We start from the raw sequence: 18761 nt of genomic DNA on the forward strand, positions 1-18761 counted from the left end.
CTTCTTTGAGGTCGTGCTAACCTTTACAAAGTCTCAAGGATATCTACATTCATGGAAGGAAGAGGGATTTATAGTCTGGTGCACATTTCAAAAGCACTGGTTTTTTTTTACTTATATCTAAGGCTATTATGAAAAAATGAAATCTTTCAAAAAATAACTACAGAAGTCAATCCATCTGAGAAGGTTTTACGTTACTCTAAATGCAACCGTTCATTTTCCGAAAGAAGTCAACTCAATTTTTACAGGTGGTAGTCAAAACAATTTTATACTGCACAAGTTCGTCTTCATACACTCACATTTTTATCCTAGAAACCAAACACCCTGGTAACAGGGGTTACTGCTCAGGGTCTCCAGCTCAGGACTGCCACCCTTTGCTGAATCCAGATGTGCTGGTGGGAAAGAGTCATCATCCCTTTTTTTTTTTTTTGGCCTCAAAGCAGCAAATTATTAAAAAAATCTGCTATGTAAAATCTTCAGGTTATCCCGTCTGGCTTTGAGACAGGTTGAGGATGTACTCACACAAGCACACCTCCAGGAGCAGCAATTTCTGGGCAGGAGAGATGGAAAGTGGCTGAAGTTAGTAGCCTTTTCCATTGATGGAAAGATCCAGAAGGTAATGTCATGTTCTCACCCTAGAGAAAAATAGCAGCAGCAGCAGCAATGGACAGAGCCCTAACCATAACTGTAGCTCCCAGTTCTCTTCATGGCAGAAGAAAACACTTTGCTTTATGTATGTGTGCCTGTGAAATTTCAGTGCATTAGAGCACACGCATATTTGAGAGGGTGAGGATCCCTTCCATCACAAGAAAGTGGATAATTTTGCTTCCCCTGATTCAAGCAACTATGGTGCTGGTCGTTTTAGAGTCAGCTGAATCTGGCCCAGAAGCAGCAAGAAGCCAGGGCTTCACAAACGTGGTTTACAACTGTTCTGCCCTGTAACTTTGAAGTTACAGAAAAAGAACTGGGAAAATCGAACATGACCAAACTAGCAGCCCTAGGAAAAAATACACAGCCCAATCGTTTCCTTACTTAAGGTAAGGAAGCTCACAAGGAATTTAGACCTTAAAATCATCCACAGATGCTGAGAACAGAGTTTCAAATGGAAAAAGTACAATCTTCAAGAAAATGCTTAACAGTAAGAACATGATCTTCAAGAAACTGGCTAACAGTAAGAATATGACAACTCCATTCTGGTATGGTCAAAAGGCATTTTTAGAACACAAATGATCCTTTTTAATGCACGGCTATCTCTTCATTCATCCAATGGCACTTTTCACTAAAATGTTCTTCCAATTACAAACACCAAGGAAAATACTTTAAGGTTTATAACTTATTAGATTATTTTTTTTTACGTTTTCTATTTTTACCTTGTAAGGATAGCTGCTGACCCTAAAACTGCCCATATGGATAAAAACTCACTATCTTAGGGCATGAGATGAAGGAGCTCATTTTTTTTTTCACAGAAACAGTCTCCATACAGTTGATACTTCACCAGCCACTGTGTACATGTCTGACTTACCTATCAGAATCAGCAGGGAAAAAGCAACTCCCACTAAAGGTGTTAGCTATGACTGACAACTGCAAACAAAGTTGGCTGCCCCCGCCGAAAGCCACCATCTCCAGCAAAAGCTTATTTTTCACCTAACAGAGAAGGCTCAGCTTGGCACATACCTGACTGGGAGAATCAGACATAACTTCAGTCACATGGCACTGCTAAAATAAAGTTGTGTCACCTTGTTAAATCCTACAAAAAATCACTAATTACCTTAACAGACTAGAAATAAGCACTGCAATCTTTCCATTAGCATCATGAATTCAGTGAAACCAGAAAAAAAAAGTAGAAAACGAACCTTTCAAAATAGCCCCTTAGTTACACCTTGTTTTAACGGAACCCTTCAGGTTTGAGCAGCACGAGTGATCTCATTTCACTTCCTACCACAACTCAAGAAGGAACAACCAATAAAAATAAGCTATAAAAAATACAGTAAATCAGAAGTCCATGTAAAAAACATACACCTCTATCAAGGAGCTCAGTACAACTTAAAGCACCACTCAAAATTAAGTACCATACATGTTACAGTACATTCCATTTATTATGACAATTTAAGGCTAAAATAGGTACGACTCCCTTATAGTCAAGCTTTCTTATATTTATAAATGCATACAAACATTAAGTAAATACAAATGTGTAGTTTTTTTTTTTTTTATTGCTCTGAACTGCCTACCAGTCCAACGCTGAACTTTCCCGGATGTTGTCTCAGTTTGCCTTTTCAAATCAAGCTGAAGCCCTAAAATTGCAACTTATGGCACTTGTATGGTTATAGACCTTCTTTGATTTGAGCTGTAAATAAATTCAAAGACATCAGAAAATATTGCCCATCATTGCAAACGTTGTAACATAGTTAAGTAAACAATTGTCCATACGATACATAACAATTCACCACAAAGATTACTTCTGCAATTCTTCAGGAAGGATTTTCTTTTCAAAACAATAGGTCTAACCAAGCGGCAAACAAGACAACCAGCAAGAAATGATTGACTAGTACCAGTCTAACAGACTGAGCTTTAAGAAAAAAACCAAGCTGAATATGTGCTCCAAAACAAAGAGCAAACTTTTCTTCTTGCTCACAGAGCAATTATGGTTCCTAATTATGTAGGGTAATGCTCCTCATTCCACCAGTGCCAAATTCTTTGACTGTAGCTTGTCCATTTCTTGTCCAATATTTCCTTCAATAGTATCACACTGGGCAAGAAAAGCCTGAGAACAAGAAACAAACAAGTGTTAGCAGGGATGCAATTACAGCAATAGCAGACTGCTTCATAGGAACAGAAACTGAAGATTCCATCATGAACGTGAAGATGTCAATCCGATGACCGCCTTCGAGTTCAGTTCTGATAATGGTCTACTAACAGTTTTGTTTACCCGGAATCCAACAGAAACATAGTGTTTGATAAGGCAACAAGGGGGCTGCCCATCCTCACCAGTCCTGCCACTGAACTACTCTGAGTTAATTCAAAAGTTCATAATCAACATTAAGAACCACAAAGGTTCAGACAAGTTAGTGATTTTAAACTCCTTCCTAAAACACATACTTCTGTAGCCACAGTTGGGAATAACAATACTACTCCGCAAAATCTAAAACAAGCTGTCATTAAACCGTGGACTCCTCTCTTTCTCAAGACTACAGGACAACATGAACCCTCTTCTTCACCAGTAAGCAGCCAGTGCACCTGAAAAGACAGAAGGCTTTTTTTCCAAAAAGGGCACTCCACAGCACCTTAAGCATTTCTTACAACCTGCCCACAAATTCTTACAACAAGTACAGCAACCCACACACGGCACTTAAGAGCCAGCAGCCCCTGGTTACCTTGCCTGTGCTATGCCAGCAGAGTAAGCTTCCTACCTCCACCAATAAATTCTTTTAGGCCAAGTTCAACATACTCACCACAGTTTCTAAGCAGACTCTCCCATGATTTATAAATTTCTTGCACTCAGTTTTGCTACAACTGCACTAGACTTAACAGTCAAACTGGGTATTTATTGTTATGCATGTTAAAGTGATTAATAAACTTCCATCCCTCTGAAATGTCAGTCTGTTGCATGAGGGGAATGTTTCTCAACCATCACACTCTTGGATCATTTATCTTCAACCAATCCCTTGAGCTGACATCAGCTCGCTTCTGTAATGAATTGAGGGATGAAAAAATCAAGGTGGTAACAACTACAGCTTCTGGCTGCGAGTGTTTTACTCCTGTCTTCCCATCTCTGGGAGATATGGGTGATTGCTAGCAATAGAACACAGTTAATAGTTCCACCTCGCTTTCATGAATACTTCAGAGTAATAAGCACAACTTGCCATCATTTCTTTGCTCTTGAAAAATAAATTGTTGTTGAATAGTTTGGTCTTAAACCCCTTAGATTCTTTTGCAGTCCTCAAAGGGATCATAACATACAGTTGCAGAACATTACGCCAATAAAAGTACATAGATAATTCTGATCTCTGCTCAGCAGAGTCTATTTTATGCTCTAACAGCAGTTCTTACACAAACCCGCGCTTAATTCTGTAGTAACTTCATCCAAGAATGGAGTTCTAAGGTTTATGGCCACATCTCTATTATAAAGTTTTGCTACTTTGATTAGACACATAGAATCAAAAGTGTTCAGAACCCCATGAAACACAGCTACGCCAGCAAACCATCATCATTTCAATTCGCATTAACTGAATTTACCTCTATTACTGAACAAAAAGGACTTTGTCCCTAAAACTGCAACAAAAGACATTTCTACTATAAAATACTTCTCGGTAAAGCTTCCTCTAAAATAGATGTCTATTTAAAAAAAAAATGGAAACACTTATGTAAACTATTCAGTAAGGTCACAGTAAAATGCAAAACCTTTCAACTCTATATATGAATGCAAGGTACAGTCACAAATAATTTTCAGGAGTCTAGCCTGTGACTGATGCTGGCGTAATACCCATCAGAAGAGTAATATGAGTGAGCATTACCATTCATTTATGGAAGTTTGTTCTGGGGGGGGAGGAGGGTTGGAGGATAAATTTCAGTATTAGGTAACAAACCTTCAGGCTAAGGTCTCTGAGGAAACAACACCTGGGTATGTAAAGGCATCATAAGATGGCAAAACGATTGGAAAACCCCAACCCCAGCACAGCTGCTCTTCTGTACAGATTTTACTTTAGAGACTTACAATCTATAGAAAGTTGGCACACTGCAATAGTGAACACGTTTTCCAAGGAATATTTCTAGCAAGGTGTTTCCTAGCTCCCAGCAGGAGCTACAAGTAGAATACATCTTTATATCCTGGACTCGTTCACTACTCCCAACCAGAGAGATATGTGAAAGAAGGAATGATCCTTTTTTTTTTTTTCTTTCTTCTTTTTACAAGTTATCCGAATTACTTTTCATCATCAGGCAGCTATCAGTCAAACTACTAATGTAAACTATGAATATAATCTGAAAACAGCATGTACTATGAAAATCTGTATTTTTGTATGTTGCTTTATAAAGCTATTAAACACTACTCAAAGAGCTGTCATAAGAAATAACTGAAAGAACAAACACTGAAAAATCTAAGCTATAAGCAGCTATCATTTTCACCAACTCTTGGTGCACAAGTACCCAGCATTAATAGAGAAGAAAAAAAAAGAGGAAAACTCACCTGAACCCTTTTCACCAACCCTTTCTTTTTTAGTTTGCAATCACTGAAATTCTCTGGCAGATTCTGCAATAAAATAAACGAATTGATGTAGCTTAATGCTGAAGCGAACATACTAAACAATAGAGCAGAATTTGGATGTATTAACGATCTAAGCCCTCTAACAGGCATCCTGGAAACGCCATGCCCGCCCAGTGATGATGATTACACAAGAAGGAATTTAAAAGAAAAAGTCATAAATTCAAAAAATGATGGATACAACAAGTGGAATTGCAAACAACTGACCTAGCACATCTACCACGTCTTTAGGTAACATAAAGCAATAGACTTCATACACTGCTTTTGTCTACTCTGGCATATGGTAACTCCCGCTGAGCATCACGTTCATTTTTTTCAGAAACTATGAAGATGTATTTATTTCTTACAAACACCTTAACTCAATCACTCGCTATCATTAGACCATATAATCAGTAATGCAGGCATTGCTAGTCTGTTTAAGCATCACGTCTGATCTTTTCAATCTCTTCACAGAAGGTAACAGATGTGAGGTGTTACATGCTGACATTCCTTTTAATTTAATTCAAAACGCATCATTTTCCATACTCCTTCCACCTACTATATTCATGTATGTCAACGTAGCGATTGCTATAGGCTTTTTCTTTTGGAGTGATGATAAATTGGAGGGTTGGTGGGGAAGTGTGCTCAGGTTTATGGTGTTTTTCTGAAATGAGCAAAACACCTCTACAGATGATTACTCTTACCTAGAAACCTTATGCTCCTATTCTATGAGAAAGAAGTAAGTACCTTTGAAAATAAATTATCGGGTTAACTCCAGGAATCTGTCGTTCACAATCTAAGTTCTCCTACAAAATCCTGTTCTGTGTGTGTTGCTTTCTTCATGTGTGTAACACCATGTTACTTCTTTTGGATTTATGGCACAAGACAGGTTCACAGGCTGTTACTGCATTTTCAACAATGGTCTAAAATGACGACTCCTTTTAACTTTTTAACTACTGGCATAAGACTTAAGTTGTTCATTTTAAGAAGCTACACTGTTCTTCACAAAGTATTTTCTAGCACTGCATACTACAATAAGCCCTTGCTCACTGCAACATGCTAAATCTGCTTGTCTCCTCTCAGTAAGGAAGATGTGAAAAGATTCTATTACATGCTTTCTTTCAGAAACTGGATGCTCCAAAGACATTGCAAAACATTTGAAAAGTTAGTTTAAAGCTGTGGGTGACTACTCTTCAAATACCAGTTCTAGTTCATATATAAAAATGAAGGCCTTTAGACTATTTACAGCTGTCACAGGGAAAAAACAGTTAAAAAAATATTACAAAGTTACATAAAGTATTGTAAGGGATCTTAGACATAGGACCCTGTAACTCCATACCAAAAAAATCCAATTTTTCTCTTTGTTTTCAACAACACAATTCACTTCAAAAAAAAAAAAAAAAAAGAAGCAAGAAACATTTAACATAAAGAGTGTATTTGATGCATACTACTTTGACCCCATATAAGTAATAGCCTGAAAGAACAAAGATCAGTTAGGCCTAATTATTAATAGCTGACTTTCAACAGAAAATGAAGATGCTATCACACTGTCATAGAAATTCTTCTATACCTTGAACTTTTCCACAACTTGGAATTTCTTAATAATCAAAGTCAAAATGAAATTATGCACTAGCTCAGTTACGTCGCCCATTTCCCTTTGCTGAGCACTAATCTCAGGATGCACTTTCTGAAAGATTATGGCCTGCGCAAGTATTCCTACCACCTGAAATAGCAAATTAACAGTTTTCTATCAACAGAGTAGGCCTAAATTAGCTTTCAATAGCAGACAGGAACACCTGGGCTTATCACACAGTCTGTTTCAAAAAACAGATATTGGTAACTGGAGGAAACTGAAATCCAAGTGTATAGAAGATGTTCAGACTATTTCTATAAAATGTTTTTGACAACATCTTTCAAAACTGTTCTTAATTGCATCTATGCGTGCAAGCTCCTATATTTACTTATATACCTTCACAGGTTTTTTTTTGTTTTGTTTTTTAATCAGCCTTGCAAAGCCCTTTACAGAGACTTGGAACTGGAAGACATAAATGTCCTAACTTATAAAGCTGCTCGAAAGGCGTTTTGCAATCAAATTAGTAAAATTTATAAATTTTAACATCGAATTAAATCTCACGGTCTCTCTGTTTTACCTTAGTCAGCTTATGTCTCCTCTCCAGGAATACGTTGTCCAACTATTCAGGGTTTAACAGGTGAAGCTGGCAATAAACCTTAAGTCACAATAACATTTCAATATTTAATTAAAATCAAGTTTATTTTAACAATAAAAAAGAATTAGCAGCCTAATCTTAGAGAATGCTTATGCAAAACTCTTGCCAAATCTACATTTTTGGTGCTACCATTGCTTGCAGGGCAGTAGTTTCGGTTAGTATAAAGCTTCCTACTGCACAGCATGTTCGTATTTATATAGCAGGCCTCCCATCTGGGACCTCTCTGTGATAAAAATGCCTGTTTGAGTCTTTCAGTCCTTGGTCTGTATGCTCTTAAACTTCCAAAAGCTGATCACAGTGCTGGCTTCAACCCAGCACAGGTTCTTCATCCCATCCGCCCAGAGAGCGACTCAGGCTCTGCTCATCTCACATCCCACACTCCCAAAATTTAGAATTTCTTAACCACATCTCTCGAACAGTTCTCCCCATGTGGACACACGGACAAGATGCACTGTCAATGCACACATTACACCCACAAAGTTTCATCTTTTGTACACGCAACACTCATGCTTTACAAAAGGTTCTTAAACCAACCACCCTTTACACTGCAATAAATCCATGTTTGTGCACTTTCCTATCGCCACATCCTCCCTGTTCCTTCTTTTTAACTAAGGACCCAGCATTTCCTTCTCCTGAGTGAACCTTCTTACAAAACACAGTCTCTCTCCTCATTTTTTTGCCTTCTCCCAGCCCGTCTCCCAAGAAAACAACTCCCTTTGCCAAAGAACATCACCTCAGCTCTACTCAAGTCCCCTGTGTTCCAGAAGCACTCCCAATGACAATTTTATAGGCTAGTATAACCACCACATCTTTGTTCTCCTCTTTGGTTATTTCTTACTTGCCAAATCAGAGAGCCCAGAAGGTAGTATCTGATGCCAAAAAACACTTTATAGCAGTGTAATCAATCAATACACAAAACAAATGCTAGTTAAATTTATCATTTATGACTATCACAGTAGAACCAAAGTAACATCATTCTTGAGAGAGAAAGAGAAGGAAGGAAAGGAAATCTCCTACACTAGCAGTCAGTAGCAATAATAGCTAGAACCCTTGTTTTCTGCTATCAAATTGTTTTAAAATTAAAAAAAAATAAACTACCACACATCACCAATGCTAATCAGTTGCAATCAATGATTTTAGTCAGACAGAATGTCAGCAATGTTTTTTTCCTTAGTTTCTTTTAAAACTCCAAAACAATATACTGTATTTCAGTAGGTTATTATTATTATCGTTATTGACTACCAGTCCTTCATCATTTTTAATTTATCATTAAATAAGTTGGTAAATTGGGTAAGCACATCATGTTGACACTGAAACACCTTAGCAGCTTCTTTAGAATTAGATATTAAATGGCATGCTTTTGATTCATACTAAAAGATTTAAGCATTATCATCATGAAAAGCTTATCCAATGTTTGTTTATCCAAACGTATTAAAAGATTTAGTAATAAGTCTTATCACTCCAAGAGTAAGTAGCAAAACTTTACAGAAGCTGGGGAATTGTTTGACAACAGCACATTAGTTTCAGAATATTTCCTTCTTTTAATCCTCAAAACATCAATTTGGTATTAGCAGTGACAAGGAGATAGTGGAAAAAAGCTTCTTCAGAACGGCACGGTAATTTAAGTAAGTTTTACAGAGGAATTGCAACCCAAAAAATCCTCAAGGGGGATGGTCCACCTAAATACAACTATGAGTCACTAACATTATCAATGTCCTCAGTACAAACGTATTCATTTTGACAGAAGATTTGCCATTAATTTATGCAAGCAAAATGAGTGACTTGTATTTCAGAAGAGAGATTTTTTCTGTTTTTAGAGCACTATGTTCTCTGCAATGTCATCTTTCCAGATTCCACATCTGCCATTTAATAAAGAATCATGAGAACAAAGTAATCACTCAGATTGCAGTTTTTTTTTTTTTTTAAGAACTGTGATTAAGTCAAGCATTTTCTATGTTCTACTTGCTGAGATTTGTAGTAAGTATTGTGATTTGACTTTAACTCACTGACCAAATGCTTTGACTGCTGAAATAAATGCATTTCTGGTGATGCACACACACAAATCTTCAACTGCTGAACACACCTGAATTAGTATTCCTCCTGAAAAAAAAAAAAATGTAGCTTATGCTACAACTGCTTCAGAGCCTTCAAAATTTTGTTAAAATACTTACAAGATCCATCCACCTATTCTTCTGTAGAAGCAGTAGCCATTTTAAACGGATGTTTGGTGTTAAGATGTTTAAGTTACAGCTACTCTACCCAGAGGCATCCCTTCAAGACTGCACTTACACTCTTTCGGCAGTGATGACACCATATTTTTTCTCTCACTCCAATACTGTGTGACTGCCACTTCCTAACTGTGCACTTTTAAATTCATAATTCACAAAGAAATGGAGCCTGCTAAAAAGAAATATTAGTTCCAAACTAAGCTTGTCTAATTAAAGAGCTTACCTCCTAAAGGTAAGAGGGCAACACCCCTACAATACAGAAAACAACATGCAGGCTTTCTCACCCTTAGCTCTCTGTAATCACACAAACCTCATTTTGTATCAAACTAGATTGTTTGGATCAATCAAAAACATGTATGATGGCCAAGACACTTTAAAGAACTTTCACAACAATTCTGCCAAAGAAAGAAAACTGAAACATTTACCACCTTAGTTGCTGGTCTGTTTCCTTTCTACAGTTTATCGATGCTTCTGTGTTACCAGAAAATAGCTCACTCAATCTCTGTTTCTTGCTGTTGTTTTGTTTTCAATGCTGTTTATTGAATCACCAGCACATCTATATAATCAATAACATTCAAGAAATCTGCCAGAAATTGCTTTTTGCTTGGCTAAAAAATGGAATATTGAATACTGTATAAAACAATTCTGAGATACAGATAAACTACTTCATGGAAGTTTTACACTCTTCTGCTTTGAATTTCTGTTTATCATTTTTAACTGTGCTCCTTCCCCTCAGTGGAGCCCATTTACTATCTATACACATATCTCATCACCATTTTGTGCTGCTACCTCTGCATGCTGCACAACTACAGTAAAGCTAAGTACCACTTCATAAAGTTGGTGGCCTGATGTGCTGTAGTATCAGCACACTGAATGACTGCATTTTATGGAAAGGTTACGTTTAACTACACTTATCTGCACGATGTCACAGAAGTTTCTCAGAAGTTCAGTTTTCATGACAAAAAACACAGCCTTATTTCTATGTTAACACAAATAAATACAGAGTTTGGTATGTATACCATAGCTTCATTCACTGGTGTGAAAACACTCACTTGTATTTCTTGCTTTAAAAATATGATGCTTATCAATGCCATACGGTCTTATACGTTCTTCACTGGAAGTAACAACCAACTATTACAAATATGAAAAGCTATCAGTCATAATTAGTTTTAGCTCTGGGTGTTCTACTTCCACGACACAAAACTGAGGAACAGGGGCTCCACTAATTCCTAAACCTAGAGATGTTTGTAAGACTTCTAAAATCTTGTACTAAACCCGGAAATCCCTTGTCTGGTATTATCTAGAGTATTCTGGATAAGATGACAGATAATAGCACACTTTTTATTTAAGCCAAGGAAAAAGTATGAGAATCAAAAGTTAACACAGGAAATTTAGGTTGAATTAATTAGGAAGCAGTGAAGAGGGTTTTTCAAGGCTGTCTGCATCGTTTCAGAACTATAAACCAAGTACTGACTTTCTTCTAAATAGGATGTAGTACCAAAAATTGAAGGGCTCAGGAATATGCGCTAATCCCATCCACATGAAAGAGAATGACAACACATAGTAAATCTGCTACTTCAAACAGGGAACCAGTTATATGAAGTCTACGTTTAACAGCAACGTATTTTCCTTTATATGAGGCAGAAAAGGAAATGGAAATAAGACTTTAAAATACTTAGTATATTATAGTTTAAAAAAAAAAATTTAAGAACTGTTAACTAAAACAACCATTCAAAAGGAACCATATGAAAGAAGAAATTAAGTTGACGAGCTCTGCAAAAATCCTAGGAACGTCCATGTTGTATAGCATCTGCAGACAGGAAATTCTAATTATTACTCTGTGGTTTGCTGCTGAGATTTTTCAAAATGTCTGTCCATTCAAATTCATTTGGTTCACCAATTATAGGCATTTGCCTGGAATCTTTCTGATATAAACCCATAAAGTGTCACTGCAAAGGCATTATTACTACAGAAAAGTATCATTTTTTTTCTTTAGAGCAGAAGATTATGATTGTGATATGCAAAAGAATGATAGAATGTAGTTGCAGACAATGACCCAGCAAGCACAAAAACAGAATAACAAAATACCCCAGTTGCCACCATCTTCCATGTATCTCTACACAAATTCCTTATTCTCCCCTAGCTTTCAGCTCCTGCATGATGCAGGAAGACACATTGTACTCCGGGAAGATACTGTAACGTTATGATCCATTAATGACTGTGAAGCACTTGGATACACATTCCAAAGAAGGAATTTAGTCCTCACTATGCAGGCACCTTGAACAAAAGTACTGTCAGTCCATATACAACTGACCAGAAAATTATTCAGCATTCACAACCTCCTTGTCCTTATGTAATACAGCAAGCAATGTGTTTGAGGGGGTCGGTTGTTTTTCCGACCTCTACTGTAACCATGACGTTTAACGTTAAAGTTTGCCAAGACAAACTAAAAGGGTAAAACTTAAGTAAAGGATACCCAATTTCATTTAGTCCTAGCAGTCTGCTGCCCCAAATGAAGTTCTTCTGTAGAATGGGGATGCATACACAGGCATTAATGTCACCATTTAGAAATAGATGTTGCCAAGTACACTTTTGGAGACATACAGGGGCAAGAGCTGGATATTAAGAAAAGAATGAGCAAACCAATTAACTAGTTTTCAAAGCCAAAATAAATTTGTTAGTGTTTTAAAGTATTAAATAAATTAGAAGAAAGACATCTTCCTAAAATTCTGTTGGGATTTGATCCTTTTCTGCGGTTATTTACTTACAATGGCATCAATCTGTTCCAGGATCTTCATGAACTGCTCTGCAGTTCCTTTTATCCTCTTGTCAAGCTGTTTTAGAGCTTCTGCTTGCAGATCCTTTGCCAAAAATCCCTGATAAGGAAAAAGAGGGAAGGAAAAACAAAATTCCACACCTTACTGAATGATCAGCTTAGAAAAAAAAATCTCTCAATATGTTACATCAAAAAAAAGATCTTTTACTATTTTGGTAGTTTCAAGTACAAAGGGGACTCCAATCTCAATCTTTATTCAATTACTCTGTACTATCAAGGAAGCCTAGCAGATCTTACTGGTTAAGATATTAAACAAAACTCAGTATTGAGGCATTCTTCTTTGAACTTCGACAGAATTCTTTCTGTTTTTCCAGATCTACAAAATATTATTTATTCAATATGCAACAATATTTACCCTTTTTCAGTGCCATACTTCTCTCCAGTTTGGAAACTCAAAAATGGCATTTGAAATTCAGAAAAAAAATTATTTATTCTATAATAAAATATTTTTACAACTATATTATTATTCAGCAGCTAAGAGGGACAGCCTATTACTTACTACACAAAACCTTTAGAAGGTTGTGTGTGGCTTTTTTCTTTTTTTGTTTGTTGTTTGTTTTTATTTTGTTTATTTAAATATATACCTACAAAACAGTTTTGTAAAGATATAAAATGACACAAAGCTGGCATACCTTCTGGATACTTGTGAACTCTTTATTAACTTCCTCTAACTTATTAGCTATTTGCTCCACTGACTTCTCCAGATCTTTTAACTTCTTTAATTCAGCCTCTTCTTCTGGACTATTCTGTGTATTCAAAAGGAAAATATTCACAACTACAGAACAAACAGAGTCACTATGCAGCTAAAGAGCAGCAACAGTGGTGAGAGAGACATAAAGGCTTTTGTTGACTTAAAGCATGTACTGCACTGTGGTTTTCCTTTCCATAATTTAGTGCCTATCAAATAAGCTTTTCTCCAGGCTTACTAACAAATACAGTTAAAGTGGCAATGTATATAAACACCTTAAAGGATACAAATTTGAAGTGAAAAAGAAAAATGCAAACAATTTTTATGTTATTATTTTACTATTTTGTAAGTAGAGGTAACTTGATATCAGGTGATATTACCTCGTACTCTACTTGGCAAAGCTAGTCACAGGTCATTTCACTAGAAAGAACCCAGCAGACTCAGCAGCAACAGGTGGTTTTTTTTTTCCCCACCAGAAAAATAGGAGGTTCAGGAGCAGTCAGAAGTAACACATTAGGCAGAAGGCTGTCAATAATGTAATTTCAGAAATGTAGAGCTGTACAAGCTGCAGACTTATTTGCAGTACAATATGAGAATGAACTCAGCTTTGTGGGCAGGTGAACAAGATTAGTTTTATGCTGTAAGCAGTATCTGTGTTCAGAGGCTGAATAACTAACAGGAAATAGGATAATGCACGAAAAATGCAATTCTGAAAGTAACACTAACCCTTTTTCCAATCAACATGACTTTGCAACCGTTTTTAACACCAAGTGCTGACAATGGTTGTTCCAATTCTTTCAGAGACTTTCCTAAACAGAAGGGGAGAGAGGGAAAAAATGTTAAAATATTACTAATTACAGTTAGTGGCATAAGAACGTCTTTCTAAAGACATTCAAAACATGGACACCTGAAAGCGACGGCGATGAAGCATCTATAAGAAACACTGACAGATTTACGAGTTACCTTTGTATATAAGTTTCTGAAAAGGAACTGGAACTCCAGTGACTTGTTCAATAAGTAGAGCCATGTCTTGTAGTGTAGGTTCACTATCTTCCTGTGGAGAAGCAACCTGAATACTGTGTTTTTCATTACCTAACAAAAGAACAAAACAAACAAATGCAAAAAAAAATTAATAATTATCATTACCTGGAAAATAACATAGGGAATCAGTTTCTAATATTTGTTTACATTAACAAGGAAAGTTCTCAAGTCAGCGACTCCCACATACGATCTTAATTTTAAATGAAAGGATTCATAGAATCACAGAATCATTTAGGTCAGAAAAGACCTTCAAGATCCAGCCATCAAACTGACCTACCAAGTCCCATCACTAAACGATGCCCCTTAATGCCACAACTATCACTATTCTCTTGCAACTTTCTAATGTATTTTCTTCCTCTCAGAGTGACTTACTTCCACTGAAAACTTTCTTTTCCTTTCTAATAACCCGAAGAGTTGGGTCAGGAGTATTCTACCAGCATAATGATCCTGCTACACATTATTCTCCATTTCTTTTCAACAGCGTATGACCTAGACAACCCAAAAGCTAAAGCATGGAAGTCCACAACTTTATGATCTGTTTCACTTCCTAGTTATAGGAACTTCTAATGGTGTAAGTCTTGGGGAATCTGAGACAATTTATCACTACCTTTGCTCCCCAGTCCTTATACATGTGAAGCAAGCAGTCAATGTCCACGCTGTCTCCCCTCCATCCAACAGAATTCTCATAGTCCTAAGATTACTTCTGCCCATAATATTGCTGATATGCAGCCTTAGCCACCTTCAGAAGTCTCATCCTATATGTCTGTGGTGGTTTTACCCAGCTGGGCAGCCAAACTCTACCATAGCCGTTCTCTCAGTCCCCCTCCTCAAAGGAAATAAGGGAGAAAATATGATGAAAAGGGCTCATGGGTTGAGATAAGGACAGGGAGATCACTCAACAATTACCACCAAGGGCACAACAGACTCAGCACAGGGAGATTAACATAATTTATTGCCTTTACTAACAGACTGGAACAGTGAGAAACTAAAACACAACTAAAAGCACCTTCCCTCCACCCGTCCTCTTCTACCTCCTCCTCCCCTCTCAGCGGGGCATGGGAACAGGGAATGGGGGCTGCGGTCTGTCCCTAATGCTTTGTCATCTTCTACTCCCTCATGGTCGCTCCCTGCCCCTGCTCCACGTGGGGTCCCTCCCACGGGATGCCGTCCGTCCCAAACTGATCCGGCATGGGCTGCCCACAGGCAGCAGCTCTTCAAGGACTGCTCCAGATATGGGTCCTTACCACGGGCTCCATCCATCCCCCAGGAGCAAACTGCTCCAGCACGGGTCCCCCACGGGCGGCAGCTCCCCCCAGACCCCCTGCTCCTGCGTGGGCTCCTCTCCACGGGCTGCAGCTCCGGCCCGGGGCCTGCTCCTGCGGGGGCTCTCCATGGGCCGCAGCCTCCTCCAGGCCACATCCACCTGCTCCACCGGGGGCTCCTCCACGGGCTGCAGCGTGGAGATCTGCTCCGTGTGGGACCCATGGGCTGCAGGGGGACAGCCTGCTCCACCAGGAGCCTCTGCACAGGCCGCAGGGGAACTGCTGCTGCGTGCCTGGGTCCCTTCTGGAGCCGGCTGGAGCTGCCTCTGATCTGCCATGGGGCAGCTGCAGGGCTCTGCTCACAGAGGCTACCCCTGCAGCCCCCCTGCTACCAAACCCTTGCCATTCAAACCCAATACACTGTCACCTTCCGCTAACGGTACCTCCTACTCAGACTCCCTAAAATTACTTGCACGCAAACAGCAGGAATTTCTTAGAAGAAAGGAATATGTCTATTAATCTCTGCATCGCAACAGATCCGTAACCTCTGCTCCCACACATTTAAGGTCTGTCAATTTGAAAGCACCCACACGAATCAGCCACCACTGGCTGCAAGGGAAATTAAGACAGGCATTTCTTTAGTTCACAGGAAGAGAAAGCTCCGAAACAAATACCAGAAGGAAAGCTATTCTTATGCCACTAATTTTTAAGCGCATTAATGCACTAATTTTTAAGCGCATTTAAGCGCATTGCAAACAAGAGTGCTAGGAACACTGATTTTAAAATGTTCCAGTCTGCCACAGTCACACAAGCTACACTGAGACCATAAACACTTGCAATCTCCCAACAGTATTTTTAAATGGTTTTAACTTCAAAATAACATTATACCAACTTTCCTTGAAACATCTGCCATAAACAAACCTCCCAATTTGTTCTGTTAAAAAAAAAAAAAACAAAAAACAGTAACAACAATACAAAAAGAAAATTTCAGTTCTAACCTTGATGTATTTCAAAAGGTTGTTTTGATACATACAGATTCTTTGAAAAAAAAAAGGAAAAAAGAAAAGAAAAAGAAAAGAAATAAAAGAGCAAATGGAGAAGAGAATAGCTGAAGTTTGCCTAGTAATAGAAACAGTTTTAACAACAAATAATGAACACCACTTTGGGCAGACTAACACAAGTTTTACTGTCAATTCACAGAAGAGTGAAATCACCACGAAGAACATCTCCTGGGTTAGAACTGGTATCATGGCTTACCCGTTTGTTTTAGTAAATGAAAATGCTAATTTAAAATAATGACTGCTGTAAATCTCCAAAATCTTTTAAAAAACAGCATCAATCAAATGTCTTGCAGATTGTGAAGTGACACACGTGGATCTGCTGTTGCTCTTTCTTAACCTTTATTTCCATCTTTCCCTACATTCACTCTCACACACACACAACTTTAATAAAGATGCCTGTGCAAAGTAGTAGCATCACCTGACAGCAAACAGAAAATTAAGTCCAAGATAAAGTGTGCCTACTGTTTGTTAATTATTGATAGCAAAGTAATTACCAGGTAATAACTGGAAAGATAGAAACATTCTCAGGTAAGTCTGTCAGTAAACCTCCCAGATCAAATGGAGCTCTCTGAAGGCATCAGAGAGCATGGTAATCATGACAATCCACACAGATTATTCCACAAAGTGCCTCACCACCAAAAATTCTTAGATAAAATTTCCAAGTGATAAAGGTAACATTTGCGCAAAATAATGGATCAAGCGTAACAGTTCAAAAACTGGAATGAGCAAACAAAAATAAGCAACGAGCTCTAAAGGTGGAAAGAATGGCATCAACATTGTGCAAAAAGGACAGGAGCAGAGCTCACTGTTCAACAATTAAAAAATAACCCAGAAACAACTCAAGTTTTGTGAACAAAATCACTTATGAAAATACCGTTTATATCCTACTATCCTCAGTGTTCCTCCTACTGCCTAACCTCAATCCACTTCATTAACCGTAGTATTTTGATGGAGTCCAGGCTATTGTTACCTTTTTGCAGTAACCTTCTATATTTATTTGCAGAGTCAATCACATCTTCCTTTCCACTTTCAACTCCCTCCTCCGACTTCTTTTCTCAAAAAAAAAAACGTTCAGTTGTTCCAGCATGCCTTTGAGTAATGTTTCACCAGATCAGCACCCAACTGCTGATCACAGATTCACCAAATGGCCGAGGCTGGCAGGGACCTCTGCAGATCATCTAGTCCAACCCCCCTGCCGAGCCGGATCACCTAGAGCACACTGCGCAGGACGGCATCCAGGTGGGTTTTGAGTATCTCCAGAGAAGGAGACCCCACAGCCTCTCTGGGCAGCCTGTGCCAGTGCTCCGTCACCCTCACAGTAAAGAAGTGCCCTCTCATACTGAGCCAGAACCTCCTGTGCTTCAGTTTGTGCCCACTGTCTCTCGTCCTGTCGCTGGGCACAACTGCACAGAGACCGGCTCCATCCTTTCGACACCTTCCCCTTACACATTTATACACATTGCTGAGGTCTCCCCTCAGTCTTCCCTTTTCGAAGCTAAACAGGCCCAGCTCTCCGAAGGACAGGTGCTCCTGTCCTCTCATCATCTTAGCGGCCCTCCTCTGGACTCGCCCCAGTAGCTCCATGTCCCTCTGGTGCTGTGGAGCCCAGAACTGGACACAACGACCCCTTCCTCTCAAGCAGCCACCCCTTTCCTTTGCAATCTCACCTCCTAACCCAAAATTCTGAAGTTCATGCAGCAAATAAGATGAGGGTCCCCCAGGCGGCACCTGCCTTTACACACCGCGCTGGCCACCGCAAGCGCTCCCCGCTGCGTGCCTCCGGCAGGGCCAGCCCTGCCACCTGCTCGCACAGCACCCTCCCGCTGGAGCCACACCACCTCGCCGAGACGGAAAATAACGGAAAATCTCTTTTTTATCCCCTTTCTGTCGGATCCGCTCGATCGACCCAGGTGGAGGGAGAAGGCGGGGAAGACGCGGCCAGCCGAGGCCGCCCTCTGGCTCTGGTTCCGGCTCCAGCCCCCGCCCCACCCGCCCGGCAGCCCCCGGCCCTTACTGTAGGTGACGGTGACCGTAACGGCGGCCCCCGCCGCCGCCATCTCGCAACCGCCTGCCGGGGCGCGCGGCTGGCGCGTCACTTCCGCCCTGCGAAGGACGGGGAGGCGCCATGTTCCGCCGGGCGGGACGGCGGGCGGGCTCTCGCTGCCCCGCCGCCATTTTGCGACG

General features: G+C 39.3%; 1 protein-coding gene across 6 annotated transcripts; it reads right to left on the reverse strand.

Moving 5' to 3' along the window:
- Positions 1-2074: 2074 nt before the first annotated feature.
- BAG1 (BAG cochaperone 1) lies at positions 2075-18696 on the reverse strand. 6 transcript variants are annotated; one of them, XR_010829559.1, is made up of 8 exons: positions 18592-18696; positions 14177-14305; positions 13940-14022; positions 13158-13271; positions 12458-12565; positions 7384-7461; positions 5180-5242; positions 2682-2758 (listed from the first exon to the last, which is right to left on the reverse strand). XR_010829559.1 is itself a non-coding variant. In XM_048046046.2 (7 exons), the coding sequence occupies exons 1-7, from the start codon at positions 18632-18634 to the stop codon at positions 2669-2671; spliced, it is 630 nt and encodes a 209-aa protein (XP_047902003.1). In that variant the 5' UTR covers positions 18635-18696; the 3' UTR covers positions 2075-2668. The 6 variants fall into 6 exon arrangements, 4 of the variants coding, with proteins under 4 accessions (XP_047902003.1, XP_047902006.1, XP_066848759.1 ...); XR_007157566.2 differs by lacking the exon at positions 2682-2758 and adding an exon at positions 12166-12304 and having other exon boundaries at positions 5207-5242; positions 7384-7449; XM_048046046.2 differs by lacking the exon at positions 7384-7461 and having other exon boundaries at positions 2075-2758.
- Between the last annotated feature and the right edge of the window lie 65 nt (positions 18697-18761).

Source organism: Anser cygnoides, chromosome 2, assembly GCF_040182565.1.
Source record: "Anser cygnoides isolate HZ-2024a breed goose chromosome 2, Taihu_goose_T2T_genome, whole genome shotgun sequence".
NCBI lineage: Eukaryota > Metazoa > Chordata > Aves > Anseriformes > Anatidae > Anser > Anser cygnoides.

Coding starts and splice junctions, on each gene's coding strand:
- BAG1 (XM_048046046.2), bottom strand. CDS start 18,634: ATGGCGGCGGCGGGGGCCGCCGTTACGGTCACCGTCACCTACA. Junction 12,566..13,157: donor AGTTCACAAGTATCCAGAAG/GTATGCCAGCTT, acceptor TTTCCTTATCAG/GGATTTTTGGCAAAGGATCT. Junction 2,759..5,179: donor GGTTGGTGAAAAGGGTTCAG/GTGAGTTTTCCT, acceptor TCTTGTTCTCAG/GCTTTTCTTGCCCAGTGTGA.